Genomic DNA, 17,894 nt, shown 5'->3' with positions numbered 1-17,894 from the left:
TCTGTGGTTCAACTGAACCAAGTAGTTTTTAATTCTATAAAACAAAGCACAACGTGTAAAACCGATACTGCAGCAATCCTATTTATGGCCAAATAAAAACAGCATTAACATCAAGATATTGTCCAATTTAAATCACAAGCAAAATTATTCATATTCATTGTATGGTCCAGCTCTAACATGAGCAATAATTTCTGTAGAAAGACAAGACAGAACCAACCGCAAGACATAAACAAGATCAACTGCTGACAAACTGACAAACACACACACACACACACACACACACACACAGGGGCTGTTGCGGAGACACACAGGTGTCGGGGGTAATTACCACACACACACACTGAGTTTGGGTTTGCAGCAGGTGCACAACAAAATCAATGATTGATGGAATGAAAGTGGAGACTATTAAACATAATTTTGCTGCGTCTATCTTAATGACAGGGGTATTAACGGACACGATCGGCCCATCAACACTCACTCACACTGATAATACCTGATGCCTGCCCTGTGCATAGTGAATGAACTTTATAATGAAGTTTAAAAAATCTCCACGTTGTTATTGTTAACTAAAACTATTCAAAAATTGTTTTTGGTAATTGTAATTAAAGCTGAAATAAAATATAAATGTTAGATTAACAGTTAAACCTTAAAAAAAACAAGGAAAATGAGAAGTTTTACCCTGGCAGCAAAAGGACATAATTTATTATTACTATTAATATTAATAAATTGAAGCGAAAATAGTTATATTAAAAGTAATTTTCAAAAATAAATAATAATAATAATAATAAATGACAAAAGTACATGAAATTGCTTTTGTGAAATGAAAAAATTAAAATAAAAGGCAATTAAACATTTTAATAAAAACTATAATAGTAAAGAATACAGTTATGAAACATTAATAATATCTACATAGTCATAGTTATAGCTTTAATGAGTAAATCACATTAAAACACATGATGATGCAACAGACTGTGTTGTGACGTATTATACTGTAAAGTACATGACTAACTTTATATAACCATTAACAATCACCTTGACTATTATTTGCATGTAACTTTGTGTGAGAACATACAGCTGATCAAGGTGAATTATAATAATACATTCAGAATGCATATAAAATGGATTATAATGAGCATTTTTCACAAACAGGATATAAAACAGAGCCAGAAGCTCTTCAAAACGAAGCAATTATTTTCTTTTCCAACTAACGGTAAGCGAAACACGGTGCTTAACCTTCAGAAGAAAAACACCCTTATATAAGCAGGGCTCTTATACGTACATGCATAAACATATATTAATGTTACTATTTAACTACCTTTGACTCAGTAAATGAGAGAGACTGGAAAACATGATCATGGCGTTTCTGTGGGATATTTATGTGAAGATCAAGAGCAAATTTGTATTTTAAAGGGCAGTGCAGGAACACAGCACTTTTCATCAGCGGGTTTACAAAGTGAGTAACTGGACTCATGAAAACAGTAATGGATGTGTTTTATGTGTCTCAACAAGAACAATAAATATAAACATTATAAACTCAAATAGCTTTTTTCAGATCATTTCTAAAGTTACAGTGACGTGTGTTTATATACAATCTAAAAAATGCTGGGTTAAATACAACCCAGCGCTGGGTGAAATATGGACAAAGCCCTGCGATTGTGTTCTTAAATCTTTAACTCAACCTTCTGGGTAGCTTTATTTAACTGTTGCTAAAAAATTACTATATGGCTGCCTTAAAATAAACCCAAAATAGGTTGTAAATTAAAAATAAGATACAGAATTACTAGAGGCATCAGCAAAAATCAAAAGGTGAACATTTATTAATAAGCATTTTAAAAAAGAGTGTATAATTTAATTATTATTTATTCAACTTATTAATGCATGTCCATTTATTGAACTTATAAATAAATGTTAATTTACAACCTATTTTTGGGTTCATCCGCCAAACTGATGCTCACTTTATAACTCAATTCTCTGCATCTGTTTGATCAAACCTTGGATTTACAGGCGGCTAATTGCCACAGATAATGCAAGAATTTAATAATGCATTATTTAATAATGCAAGAAGTGGTAGAATTTGCATCAATTCTATTTAACATCCTGGACAGATGGTCTAACGCTTTATAAAGTCATGTGACAGGGTAATGAATTTGTGGAAAGCGCCAAACCAATCGCACGTTACAAAACTCGTAATTAGCTCACGCTCTTGTCTAAATCTCTTCACCAGCGTTAAATCTCCATTTCTCGCTCTTGTCTCAAGGGAATAATATCCCGTATTTCTCACACCGATCCGGTCTCCAGAAACCTGGATCTCCTGAAGCTACAGTATGCAGATGTAAGTCATTCACACCTTGCTTCACCGTCTCTAAAACACACTCGTGCTGAAAAACCCCCGGTGCATCTGTTTAATTGAACGAGCGACTCGTTGCGTTAACGATGTCCTGCTGGGAGTTTAACAAACACAAGAGCCTCTCCTCCCTCAGGTATCTGATCACTGGGTTCAAATGAACGGGAATTATGATAAAGAGAGTGCTTTTAATGCGTTTAAGTGAATTAGCAGCAATTTTTCATATCGTCTCCCTCCGTCTCAAGAGCGAATCTGCATCCCAATGGCAGCCATAATTGAGTTAGTTGGAGGCAGAAAGTCTTGATGGAGATGTGAATAATGTCTTCGAGGTATTGAGCGATGAAGACATGTGCAGAACTCTCGAGAAACACTCTGAGTGGGTTTAATTGAGTCACAGATTAATGAATAAAAGGAATGACACACAGATCAAACGCAGAACGCCCACATCAATCAGAGTCAAACACATGCAAAATGATGATTATGCACTGGGTTAAAACAACCCAATGTGGGTTATTTTGGACAAAATATGGACAAACCCAGCATTGGGTTATTTTAACCCAGCCATTTGGGTTAAATCTGTGACCTAACATGCTGGGTTGCTTTAATTAAACCATCTTAAGGCTAAAAGTAGCTCCTAACTTGCCAATTTAGGAGAAAATCTTAAAAAATAGTGGGCGTGTCAATCCTAAATTTAGGACTACTACATTTTTGCTCTAAGAGTATTTCACAAACCGTTTTAACATTAAAACTGGGCCCTAAATCTGTGAAACGTTAGGAGTAGTGAAGAGGACTCCTAAGTCACTAAGACCAACTCACAACTATCCTAAAATGGCTGTTGCCGGCAATCTGCCTCGGAATATAAACAATTTAGAAACATTTGACGATAAACAGCCTTTAAAATGGTATCACCTTTAAGGTTTGCAGGTTATCCCTACTCCAAATTGTCCTTTGATTATATACTTTTCATTAACCAGTTGGGCAAGTAGTAACAGCTGTTTGGTTTTCTTTTACGTTTGCATGTCTTACTATCAGCCATGATTATTCTACTCTGTTAATTAAAACGCGGTTTATATTCATCCGCTACAAGAAGCATACATGCAAGAGGCTGACATTTAGCTGAACATGTACTTGTTTAATTAGTGACACTTCGCCTGCATGTTAAAATCTTTATTTGAATGTGGCAATTCACATTATTTTTTAAACCTTTATTTGGATATGGCAACATAATATTGTGCTCTACAATATTTCTATGAATAAATCTTTGACAGAGACCCCTCCTCCCCTCCCCTATCAGCCAATCACTGTGTGCATAGTTAATAAGCATGCTGACATGATCCATAGCAACGAGGTCAACCCCGTTCTTACTCTTAGCTTAAGACTTCTCTCTATTCCTTAAGCCAGGCTCACACTGTGCGATTTTTAATAATCTTTTGCGATTGCTGCTTGTCACACTGTACGAACATGATCCCCATGTCAGACTGTAGGAGCTCAGTTGTCTTAATGTCAGACGGTACGACAGTCAAGACGCGACAAAAACGGACGTACTCAAGAAGACTTGTCCGGAGTTTTACGTCATCAATACGTGACCCGCGTTCTCTCGCTATAATGGTAGCTAGCAAACAACAGCAACGTGTAGCGTTAGTTTTATTAATTACATGCCTTGATGTTAAAAAAAAAAAAAAAAAAACGAAAAAGACGTGTGTGGAGCAAGTCATGGCTGGGCAAAAGAGGACTTTATGGACTTCCAGTTCTACAGAGCGAACTTGAGGTAATTTTGTTATTCGAGTTTAAACATCCTGCCCCTTAATAAATAAACTTTAAGTAAACTTTACTTTGTACATATATTGTTTTTTACAAATAATGAAGGGTTTGAAGTTGTCGCGCTAATTGCGTCATCAAGTTCAGTGCTCCTATTGGTTCTTGGTTTGACGGTCGTCGTAGGAGATGTCACACTGCAGGAAACTTGAGGAAAGTGTCTGAAATCTTCTGACACTGCTAGAATTTAATCGGAGGAAAAAAATTGATTGCAACGGCCATTAATCGGCTGTCGGTGAACATGTCAAACCAGCGATCTAGACAACCGATTTTAGCCTAGGATTATAGGAATCTTTTAGGATGTTAGGATTTTCAAAATTTGTCTCAGACGAACAAATCGTGGCCAAAATCGCACAGTGTGAGCCGGGCTTTAGTAAAAGTTTGTCTCAGCAGCTTTGTGAATAGGTTTTAAGGGAAAACTCTTAGCTAAAAACTTTTACTGCTATTTAGGAGAACTCTTAGTGGTAAGATCAAATGTTTTGTGAATACGGGCCCAGATGTATATGGCACACTTATCTTGAAACACTTCAGGAGTGTCGAAGTCATCGTCGGATTGGTTGAATTATACAGGATTTCCGGGAGACGTGTGTGTCGCGTTCTTTAACGTTTCACCTGGAAACAAAGATGCCGTGGCGCCAAACCCCCTCACGAAAGAAGAAAGCTGTCGTGTTTACAACTGTGACGACAAACGCTTATCAGGATCAAATAAATGCTGGATTTTCAAAAGTATGTGAAATATTTAAAGTTCGCGGCATATAATCTTTAAAACACATCCAAGAGTATCACACACTGTTATTGTGCCGACATTTCCATGCTCCGAAACGTGACTCTGAAAGTTCAGAAAACGCTTGAACTTGCAGCTATATTTTCCACATGTATTTACACTATACTTCCAGATGATAGTTAGTTGCTATTTTTAGCGTATTTGTTTTGTTCTTTTTTTTTTTACACAAAAACTAATATTTTTTAAATAATACTTAAGATAATTCTTTTGTTAAATTAAATAAAAATTATTTGAGAATTGAGAAATTATGCTTAATAGAAGTATAATTTTTACTCATTCCATATCAATAAATGCTTTTATGATAGTCAAATTATGCTAGCTAAAAGCTGCTATTTTAGTGAAAGTTCACATTACTCATAAACAATAGTTTTTAAATGGGCTTACTCAAATATTTGTTTTATTCATCATGTTACCATATGTAGCTATTCAGATCAAGGAGTTATTTTTACTTACATTTACTTAGTTCTTAAGGTACACTTCATTGATTGCTTTAAAATGTACTAAATATTTTAAGTTTTTAGATCGTACACTGGAGGGAAAAAAAGTCAATTTACTCACTAACGCAACACAATCGCTCAGCATTTTATCACATCTTAATGTCATTGTGTTCAGCCAGCTAACTACTGTATGCAAAACTATTCATTTTAAATTAATTTATGTTGAGACATACATCATTTTATTTGCATTAACTGAAACTGCATGGGTGGAGTTTTAGTTTTCAGCACTCTGCAAGTAAGTGTTGTTTAATGCATTTTTGAGTGAAGGCAAAAACCTGATATCAATTAATGTTCAGTTATATCGGATATTTAAAAGAGTTTGTATTGTTGAACTTGTTGTGGTTAACATTGTGCTGAAGAAAAGAGATTGCAGTTACAAACTAAGTCTGTTAGTGGATTTGACTTAATTCCATGTTGGAAATGTATCTGAAAAATCTAACTGCAAAAACTGGCAAAAGAAAAATGTAGTAAATCATAAGATCATGGGTAAAACAATCTGTAAAAGAAGAGATAGATGAGTGTGAATTACGAACACACACACACACTCATATGTACACAGGTATGTGCACACACACACACACACACACACACACACGCACACGCACGCACACACACGCACACACACACACACACACACACACGCACGCACGCACGCACGCACACGCACACACACACACACACACACGCACGCACGCACACACACACACACACACACACACACACACACACACACGCACACACACACACACACACACGCGTCAAGCACAGGAGGAGGTAGGCAGGTTTAGGAGCTCCAGAAGGACAGATGACAGGTGGAGAAACAGGCTGATCTTACCAGTGCCATTCCACTACGACACAGCCGTCATAAGAGCGATAGCTGGACAAACATCAGCAGAAAACAAGAACAGAGAAACTAAAGAATAAAACAGACACACAAAATAACTCCTTTGAAATGTGTAACAACAATAAAATGAAATGAAACTTAAAAATAAGCAATGACAACGGCCGTTACACAACACTCAAAAAATTCAGAAGACCTTGAAATATGATGACAAGCATGATTTTCTGGGGTTTTTTCATGGAAAAATGATACCTCTATTAATACCTGTAGTAGATACCCGTGCAATAATGTATTTTCCAGGGGATTCAGTTAATGAAATACTTTAGAAATGAAAAGTAATTAATCTCATGGTTTTTTTAATGTTTATTCAGCTCTTGTTGGATGCAAAACAATTTTATGAATATTCATAAGAAATGAGAGGATAAATTGGCTTCACATTTTGTACAACATGAGCGCTTAAAATAAATATTATAAATGATTCTGATCAGATAATCACATTAAAATTTGCTGTAAACAGTCTTAATACATTAATACTGGAGGAGCGGTGAAACATTCAGCTGAGCTTGAGCTCCGCAGCTTTAGATTTGAGGTGCTATTACTAATGTATTTCTATTAAAAGAGATAGCAGTCAAAAATGAAAACAATATAATTTTATAAACCCTCATTTTATTCCAATACTGTTTGACTTTCTTTAATGTGAAACACAAAAGATGATACTTTTGAAAACCGTCTCAATTAATTGTGTCCATATAGTAAAAGTAATCAGAATCCAGTATTGCTCTGCAACCCATTGGCTTTCATTGTTTGGGCAAAAACATCCATCTTTGTAGATATTTTGTAGATACGGCTTACAGGTTTGGAGCCACACACGGATGACTAAATGAAGCCCACATTTTCATTTTTGTGTGAACCATCCCTTTAATTTACGTTCACCACAGAGTCATGTGTTTGTTCAGGTTTGTGAACATCGGTGCTGCTGCTGTTGTCTGTTGTATGATTTATAACAGTCGTGTCTTAAAAAAAAAAAAGATTTAAAAGCATGTGATGTGATTTATAAGGCTATTTGGAAGGTTGAGTTATTAACCGCAAACCAACCAATGGCCGGCCTGCTCCGCTCACAGAGGTCACGACCTCCACACCTCACTTCTGTCACACAACAAATCCAGATATATGCCTTCATTTATGTCTGTGTGTGTGTATGTGTGTGTGTGTGTGAGTCCAGCGGTCGCAGGTCCAGAGCTCTGCTAGTGCACTTCAAACGTGGACAAAACAGCAAATATAGACTTTTATAATTTACAGTCTGCCTCATCTGGGAAAGTGGGCCAGAATTATAGACAGCGTCAGCATCTGAAGAGGGGCGTGGCTAAATGTTTGGCCAATAAAATGTCCCTTGAGGAACAGTGCCCCGCCCACTTAATTATAAATAGCAGCTGCCACCTGTCAATCATTTGACATGTCAACACCCTCTTAGATGGGATGTTTTTTAAAATAAATTAACAATTTTATTCAACAAGGATGCATTAAATTGATTGAAAGTGACAGCAAAGACATGTATAATGTTACAAAAGCTTTCTATTTGAAATAAATGCTGTTCTTTTAAAAAATAAAATGTGTCATGGTTTCAACAAATATATTGGGCAGCACAACTGTTTTCAACATTGATAATAATGAGAAATGTTTCTTTAGCATCATATGAGAATGATTTCTGAAGGATCATGTGACACTGAAGACTGGAGTAATGATGCTGAAAATACAGCTTTGATCACAGCAATCAATTACATTTTAACAGATATTCACAAAAAAAAAAACAGCTTTTAAACACAATTTTTATTGTACTTTTGATCAAATAAATGTAGCCTTGGTGAGCAAAATAGACTCTTTCCAAAGAATTGAGTAGACTCCATTATATAGAATACAGAATTACTCATATCATGATATGAGATTTTCTGTTTAGTGTTTCTGTTTAGTCTCTTATTAAAGCAAGCAATCAGACGTCTACAGATCAAACTAATACAGCCGAGTATGAAAACTACGAACAAGAGACTGTCATTATCTCATTATTAGCATGAATAGAACGTCTGATTACAAGAATTATCCCATTTAATCTCAGACCCCATGGAGGGAGAAGATGTGTGGCTGTAATAAGACCCTCGCTTGTGAATTAATCAAACTCATCATCTCTGCTGTTGTCATTCGGTTTTATACGGTCCCCTTCAACATGAATATCAAGAAATATTTCTAACAAACTCTCCATAATAGAGCGCAGCAGTAGCAGGGCTCTGGAAGTAGAAGTCCTATTTGTTTCTTCCACAGAGAAATTGATTCAGCAATAACATATAAACCTCTCAAGAACTCCACACTACACTACCCATAATCCTCAAGCAGGATCCACCAATCAGAGAAGCTGTCACTCTGGGAATCTTGACAGCAGAGTAACAGCCTCATAAAACATTGCAAAGGACGTAATCGAATCAGTCTCTACATAACCAGCTTATACCCTTGTGAAAAAGACACTTTAGCATACTTTAAAAAGGGACTTATTATGGAAATAATACACTTTAAAAGAATATACTTATTTGCAAACATATTTGCAAGGTTTTTAGGCGCTTAATTACATTAACTGCAATTAAATGAAAATGTATTATTTATAATGTTTTTGGCCCAGTTAAGTAGGACTTAAGTACATATTTATATATAATTTCATAATTCTATTATGTTTGAAATATGGTTAAAATGTACTGACAAGTATTTATGATCAACTAAAATAAACTTCAATGTAATTTCTATTGAGACGTGTGTTATGTATTTTTTAAATCTGTAATTATACATTTGTAATGATAAAGTTGAAATTTAGTTTTTTTTTTTTATTATAAACTTGAATAACACACTCCAGTTAAAATGATAATTGTGTGCTTTAGTGTTAGTCAACACATCAACAAAAGATGCTTAAAAAAAGATTTCAAATGTATGCTAAAGTAAAGCTTTTAAACTGTGTACTTAAAAGTGTACTTAAGTGTGTTAAATCATGAAAGTGTCTCTTTTTAACTCACATGCCGTTTATTTCATTAACATTATATTATCTGAAAATACAGTTTTTTTTTTTAAATATACTTTAAGATACAACAAGTGCACATTCAAGTGCATACTCAATTAAGCACACTTATTTTTCACAAGGGTATGCATTTTAATATCTTGAAGCAAACATCACATATATTTTATACTTTAATAATTTCATGGCTTTTTTTGTTTTCTTTGACTTTTAATCTCTTCTAAAATACATTAAGTACACAGTTTTGTACCTTGGACTTTTTGGTAAATTTTCTTCAAATCAATGTTTGCAATGATGCAATTCATTTCTGGTTTGGTTTAAAGCTTTGAATATGTTTCTAAAAAGCCTGTAGATAAAAAGAATGAGACAATTAAAGATTGAATCCCAAGGCCACTGCAAAGGTCGCTAGTGAGCTCAACACATGAACACCCTTCAGAATGCATGTGTCAGCATCAGGATGTATTCACTTCAATCAGATGTCAGGGCGAAGGGACATGTCAGTCTAGTTTGTCCCTTTAACATGCGGTGACGCACTGTGAAATCTCACCTCATCCACAGCAGTAATACTACAAGATCATTGGCTTAAAGCGTCTGATTAGCATGCATCACACATACAAAAGCACACACATGAACATCTCACTGTCCTGCTCTCTATGCTGGATCTGAGGGGACAGCCATAAATTAGCATATTTATAATCCTTTCAGCGCTCTGCTCTCCTGAGTGGCTGCTGTGTGGCTCCGGTGATGAATATTCATGTGCATGCGGAGGTTAATTTGGGCAGAATGTCTGCTGCTCTTTCCTGTGAAACAACACAGATCTTCAGGTAATGACAACCTCCCCACTGAATACACAGACGGACACACGCGCACACCGTGGGATAACTGTGCCAGTTTTACTTTCACCTCAACCTACAACAGCAATATGAAAAATGAGCCATACCAGTTTCTCTGTAGATGTTCAATGGGCCGTTTACACTTCTGTTTATAAGCATGAAGTGTGTCGTTTCTGCGCAATTAGCGCCATAAAAGAGAGCTGCATAATGACTGTTTCCAAACAGGTTTCCACTTTTCCGTCCCATTACCTGCCATTGGTTTTGTCAGGTTACTTGAACAAACTGAGCTAGTCAACTGATCTGAGTGAAATATAGGTGAAAAAGTGGTCTAAAATGTTTCGTAAAACCACATTTGGACATCACATTACATTTGTAGTTGCGTAAACACTAATGCCTAGTCCTGATACATTTCGAAAGCAAAGCATGTGGAACTCCCCTTTATTTATTAGCCATCACTGAAGGAATGATGAACAGTACAATCAGTTTTAGATGTCTCAAAAACCCCACCCACCTTTTAGAGGCTCCTCCCCAAAGCCCCCACCCCTCATAGACCACACTCACCAGAGAACCCATCCCATCAATAACTCCACCTACTGCTGACTCCACCCTTCACACAGTCACTTTTCATAGATTAACCCACCACACGCCCCACCTTTTAAAGGCTCCTCCCTAAAGACTCCTCCCCAAAGGCTCCACAACTCACAGAGTACACCTAAGCTCAATGCATCATATAAATTCATATATAAATTGAAAACTCTACCCATCACAAGTGTTACCTTTCAAAGACTCTACCCTAACAGAACACATCCACCAGATGCCCCTCCATTTATGACTGGCTCCTTCGAAAGCTCCTCCCTCCAAAGAGCCAATCCTTCTTGCTCCATCTTTCATAATCCACACCTCTCAAAGACCCCACCGCAACAGAACACATCCACCAGATGCCCCTCCATTTATGACTGGCTCCTTCAAAAGCTCCTCCCTCCAAAGAGCCAATCCTTCTTGCTCCATCTTTCATAATCCACACCTCTCAAAGACCCCACCGCAACAGAACACATCCACCAGATGTCCCACCCTTTATAGGCCCCATCTACGACTGGCCCCATCCCTTCACAAACTCAACATCTCAGACACCACCCACCACAGGCCCCACCTATGAAAGACTCCTCCACAGACAACCCAGTCCAACAGACTCCACCCCCAGACCCCACACTTCAGAGACTACACCCACAAGAATCCACCCCCAACAGATCATAAGATCCCCCCTCCAACGAGCCATGCCACAAGCCCCTCCCCTCACCAACCACACCTCTCAAAGATTCCACCTACCATAAGCTCTACCTTCCAAATAACCCTCCCCAAGACCCCACCTTTCATCCCTCCACGACCTTACCCACCTTAATCTCCATCCCTCATACAAATTAACCTCACACACAACAGGTCCTACCTCTTAAAGGCTCCTCAGCAAAGACTCCACCCTAACAGAACAAATCCACCATATGACCCACCCTTTATAGACTACTGGCGCCACCCTTTCATAATCACCTCTCAAAAACCCCACCCTAACAGAAGACATCCACCAGATGCCCCACCATTAGACTACTGGCTCCACCCTTTCATATTCGCCTCTCAAAAACCCCACCCTAACAAAACACATCCACACAATGCCCCACCCTTTACAGGCCCCATCTATGACTGGCTCCACCTCTTCACAAGCTCAACCTCTCAGACTCCACCCACCACAGGCCCCACCTATCAAAGGCTTCTCCACAGAAGACCCAGTCCAACAGTCTCCACACCCCTCAGACCTCACCCTTCACAGACTACACCCATTAGAATCAACCCCCCACAGATCCTCCCTCCAAAGAGCCCATGACACAGGCCCCACCACTCTCCAACCACACATCTCAATAGGTGTGTTCGACTTCATGCAGCACTGTGCAGACCTATCGGCAAGAGTAGCCACTTGCAGTCGGGGCGGAATTGAAAGCGGAGACGAGAAGTCAGACACTTTCTGCTCCCGGTAGTGATGCTCTTGCTGTGTTTGCACACTCTATCACAGATGAAGTGAATAACATGCAATATTGGCAAATGCACAGACGTTTCAGAAACCGTTTTCATGAGCAACATAAACACTTTTTATATACTGCTTAATATAGCGCCATCTGTTCAAGAATAAAGTGCAGCATAAACATATACCATATAAATACCAATAAAGTGGGGGTATATTTGGTTTTATCAGTGTTTTTTTTTTTTATTAAATGTGACTCAGTATAACATTGCGACTACAGTAAAAAAGCTTTTACTGTTCTTAAAACAGATTTGTGAGCAGTATTTGAATTGAAGTTGTTAGAAACACACGTCATTGTTGTCATGTGGTGAATTTGACCAATGTGACAGTGACGTGGCATCGGTGCCGGTTCAAGTCGGACAAAATTTCTAACTGGCATGCACTGCTTCAAGTCAGCCGCCGATCGGTCTGTTCAGTGCTGCATGAAGTCGAACACACCTAAAGACTTCACCTACCATAGGCCCCACCTTTCAAAGGCACCTCCCCAAGACCCCACCTTCCACCCCTCAACGACCCCATCCACCACAATCTCCATCCCTCATATATTCACCTCACATACAACAGCTCCTACCTCTTAAAGGCACCACACCAAAGACTCCACTCTAACAGAACAAATCCACCAGATGGCCCACCCTTTATGGACTCCTGGCTCCATCCTTTCACAAGCTCCACCTCTTACAAACCTCATCCTAAAAAGGCTCCTCCCTCTAAAGAGCCAGTCTCACTTGTTCCACCTATCATAATCCACACCTCTCAAAGACTCCACCCTAACAGAACACATCCACCAGAAGCCCCACACTTCATAGACCCCACCTAGGACTGACTCCACCCCTTCACAAGCTCAACCTCTCAGACCCCACCCACCACAGGCCCCACCCATCAAAGGCTCCTCCCTCCAAAGAGCCCGTACCACAGGCCCCACCCCTCACTGTCAGGCTTACTTGATGTTATCAAGGCAACCAGAGTCTGGCTTCAGGATGGCAGTGTGGTGGAACATCTTGTAGAGAGCAATTCCCAGGAAGATCACATTCAGCTGGGAAGAACAGAAGCACATGATTAGTTGAGGATTCATACTTGAGGAGACCAGGGGCTGTTTCATAAAACAAGTTTACCAAACAAGCCAGGCTTATTTCAGTTATTCTGACTTATTTTGAACCAAATCAACTGACAATAAATCAGACTAACTGAAATAAACCTGTAACAGGCCCCAGGAGTGTTTTAATGTAGGTTATAGGGAGTATCAGAGGTGGTTACCATGATGATGAGTGTGGCAGGGCCTATAAAACTCCAGATGAAATAAGTATCCAACCGCAACCAGCAACTGAAAATGAGAGAAAAACAAACCACTCAAGTATCAAATCTAAACACACACATACACACACAGGAAGTAATACTGCAGGTTGTCTCCAAGGTTCTTGTGTCTTTTGGCTGATACATGAGAGTTCTTTCAATTATTCAGAATTTAATTTCCGCAACATTAGACTAAATTTCATTCCTCCTGCGATCACACACACACACACAGATTTCAGCAGGACTGTGCAGAAGACCAGTGTTAATTTCGTTGATGACTAATTTTCCATGATTTTCGTCAACAACATTTTTTCACAGACGAAAACAACATGATAACGAAATAAAAACTCTTTTGAATGACAAAAACAAGGACAAAATCCTATTGACATCTTTGTCAATTAATAAAAACAAGACGAAAATATTAGGGAAGGACGATTGGACATTATTCATGTATGATTGCCAGATTACGTCTTCAGTGAATGTAAACTGCTGGATATGTGTAGCAGTATATTGAGTCCGTGTGCATTCAGTTTTAAAGGGACAGCAGATTAATTTAGTTTCTGTTGTCTGTGTCCTTGTTGTTAACGAATCAACAAAAGAAAGAGAAAATCACTCACTGCTCTTGAATGGATCACTTTAGTAGCACTAATAAGGATTAATCTAATTTTAATTTAGATAAATAAATGGGTCTGCTTTAAAGAATGAAAGATGTTGTATGCAAGTTGTTATAAAGAATGCATTTGTAGCCTATTTCAAATGAGGACCATGTTCTTGTTTCTTTATGAAAAGTGGTTTTATTTCAGTTTGAGATAAAGATGTTATGTGTCAAAGCAGTTAAATATGTGTCTTTATTGCCTGTTCAAATCATTAATATTACCAGATGCTTTCTCCAGGAATATATGATGAGTTTGGAAATTTTAGAGAAATGCTTAAGAAATGCATTACACTTTAATTAAACCCGTTAGATTTTAGTTGACTAAATCTACTGTAGATTTAAACTAAGACTTAAACAATTCACATGACTGAAATGTGACTAAAACTAAATGGTATTTTAGTCCAAACACAGAAAAAAATACAAATAAATAAATAAATAAAAATGCTTATCTTACTTAGTATTTTTGTCTAGTTTCTAGTCAAAAATCAAAACAATTCTTAAATTAAGATCAATTTACAAGACAAACAAAATGACATAAGATATTAAGTCTTGTTTCCAAGAGGAAAAATAACTAAATTAATTGCATTTTGCTTAAACAAGTAAAATTATCTGCCATTGAGGTAAGTAAAATATTCTAAAAACAAGAGTATTTGACTTACCCCACTGGCAGATTATTTTACTTATTTTTTTAAGCAAAATGCACTTAATTTATTTGTTTTCCTCCTGGAAACAAGACTAAGAGCCAGTTTTACTAAACAGGGCAAATTAGAGCGAGAGCGCAATCCCAAAACAGCACTGATGAGAGGGGAAATTTCTGCGGGTGATTTACTAACAATGCACAAATGAAAGAACACAGACGAAACATCTCATTTACATATCGACCAACGCAATTTTGACTTTAGATATTTTGACTAGAAACAAGACAATAATACTAAGTTAATTTTTTTTTTTTTCGGTGAATACTACAACTAAACTAAATTAACATTTGCTGTCAAAATGAACACTGATGAAGACTCAGATTTGCATCTGTGTGTATGTGTGTGTGTGTGTGAAAGAGACTCACACGCTGTCCGTCCCGTAACTGCGGTAATCCACCGCGGCAGAAACAGCCACGATGAGCGCAGGAATGCCATATCCGGCCAGGTAGAAATACCTCCTGCGTGAATGCTCGCTCTCGAACACCTCCACCAGCATGATGTAGAGCTGAACGCCTTCCAGAAACATCCACGTGAACGCAGACAGGAAGAAGAAATGCAACAGAGCCGCAAAGACGGCGCAGGCGATCTGAAAGATGCACACAAACTCTCTTGTTACATGGAGATGATGGATGCTGTTCTGCGACCTCACAAACCTTCTCAGATAATTGAAAAATATGAAATAAGAGGGTTTAAAGAATATGAATCATGCATGATGTTCTGCATTAGAGTCACACACACTGAATGCTCTCTCATTAAATCTTTATGACACACACTTGTGCTATTTCACCCTCTCATGAACTAATAAAAGCATGCAGTCAGCCATTTAAAACATCCCGTGTCCAAATACACGATCTCCCCAGCTGCACAGCATGGAAAAAGCAGTACGTCAAAAGAGTAGGATGTTTAATACTAAATCACACACACAGCACATGAAGTGCAAAAATCACATTCTTTATCAGTAAAAATATCTAAACATTCTTAAAACTAAATTTACTTAAGAAGCAAAATTGTGCAAGATAATATTTATAATTATTTTCATAAGATTTGTTTTCAGTGAATTATTATTATTTTGAATTATTTTTTCTTACTCTACTGGCAAGCATAAATGTAACAAATTTAACGAATGTTCATGATTAAAAAAAAAATAAACAGAATGAAAAGATCAGGGTTATTATACTTGATGAAAACTACCATAAAAATATTATTGTTACTTGAAATAAAAAAAAAGATGTCAACTTAAATAAAATATGAAAATATTTACTGTACACTTGTTTTATTTCAGTTAGTTGCCAAGGCAACGTTTCCAATTTTCATTTTAATAAGCATAGGTACTAAAATAACTGAAATAAAAGTATAGTTAAACTGAAAAAAACAAAACAAAACTATATAGATATTTTAAATGAATGAATGAATGAACAAACGAACAAAACTTTTCCAGTTAAAAAAAATAAATAATTCATGCTATTATCATTAATTAAAAAATAAAAAATATTGTTCTTTTAAATAAAATAAAATATTTTGATTTCATTTATATTGAAGTACTACAAAAACAAACTGAAGTAAAAAAAAATAATAAAAATTCTATAAACATTAAAAAAAAAAAAAAAAATGGTAAATGCACATAATAAAATTACTGAAACTTTAACCAAATTTGAAATAGAAATGGAAATTATAAAAATAAAACAAAATTCAAAATAAAAAAACCCCAATAGCTATTCATATTACTAAAACAACACTGGAAATGTGATTTGTGTGTGTGTGTGTGTGTGTGTGTGTCGTACGGGCTGGTCTGCGCGGTTGATGCCGGTGAGGAAGAGCGTTTCAGCGATGAAGAGAGAGATACACAGGTTCTTGTGGATGGTGTTCCTGTCGCTCTGCAGGCCGCGGAAGAAGCAGAAGGTGAAGATGCAGACGAGCAGACAGACCAGAGACAGCAGGATGCCCACCCACGTGATGACGTCCAGCAGCAGATCATGAACCGGGCCTGCCGTCTGCAGAGAGAAAGAGACAGATCAGAACGCTTTCACATCCCTCTGAACAGAAATATTACAACTGGATATCAAAACATTGCTGCAAACAGCAATTACAGATAAACAGCCGCACCATCAAAGTACGAGAGAACATCAGAGCAACGATTTCAGACCTTTACAGCAGGCTGAGTTTTGCACAATTTCAAGGATATCCACAATATGTAACATAAAATGAAATAATGAAATAAAATAAAATGAAAAGAAGCAGTATTTTTGTTTTGTTCTCCAGGAAATTAAACTGTGCCATAACTCTGTTGTTACTGTTTACTAAAACTAACACTATTTAACATATTTTTTGTTCATTCAAAACGAGAGAAAAAATAAAACAACAAACGCAACTATTAGATATAAAGCTAAAACCCCAAAATAATAAAAATGACAAACGTACATGGCACGCAATTGCTAAAACAAAATAAAATGTATATATATATTAGATAAATAAATATATATAGATAAATAAATACTACTAAAATAACACTTCTGCATAAATATATTATGTTTATTTATTTATTTTACTTTTGCTTTTCTCTACTTTTTTTTTTTTTGCACAATAGCCCTAAAACTTTCAAATTTGGTTTAATGCATGAGTAAACAAGAACATAAACATTGCTTTTGGGTAAAAAAACAAACAAACAAACAAACTTGCTTCAAGATATATTGAAAACAAGTCTTAATATTTTACACAGTTACTTCAAATTTGCTTGAGATTAAATTAATCTTGTTTTTAAGAGACCGTTTGCATATTTTCACTGGAAAACTAAGAAAATACTGATGGAGATTTTGTTTTGTTTTTTTGCGCTGCAGTATGTGATTCCACCCAAATTGATTCATCTGAATAAGCGAAAGCATCACCAAACGTCAGCTTCTCCTGAAGTTCACCATCCTCATTGTCAGTTTTGTTGATGTGTCACACATGGTCTGGGGTATCAAAAGTGTATCAACATGTTAGTATATTTTTATTGGCATGGTGTCAAGAATATCTGAGCCGAA

The 17,894-nt window shown here is 36.8% G+C and overlaps 1 protein-coding gene across 1 annotated transcript in view; it reads right to left on the bottom strand.

Moving 5' to 3' along the window:
- LOC306868823 (adhesion G protein-coupled receptor L3-like) overlaps positions 1-17,894 on the bottom strand; it is a gene marked incomplete at its 5' end in the record, with an annotated part of 222,555 nt that overhangs the window by 24,011 nt on the left and 180,650 nt on the right. The window contains 4 exons of the mRNA XM_079415205.1: positions 13,173-13,264; positions 13,486-13,552; positions 15,240-15,460; positions 16,656-16,865. Of these exons, the coding sequence (XP_079271331.1) occupies positions 13,173-13,264; positions 13,486-13,552; positions 15,240-15,460; positions 16,656-16,865 (590 nt within the window). The remainder of the gene's footprint in view (positions 1-13,172; positions 13,265-13,485; positions 13,553-15,239; positions 15,461-16,655; positions 16,866-17,894) is intronic.

This window comes from Barbus barbus, assembly GCF_936440315.1.
Source record: "Barbus barbus genome assembly, chromosome: 1".
Lineage (NCBI taxonomy): Eukaryota > Metazoa > Chordata > Actinopteri > Cypriniformes > Cyprinidae > Barbus > Barbus barbus.
This window is presented reverse-complemented; position numbering and strand designations above follow the sequence as displayed.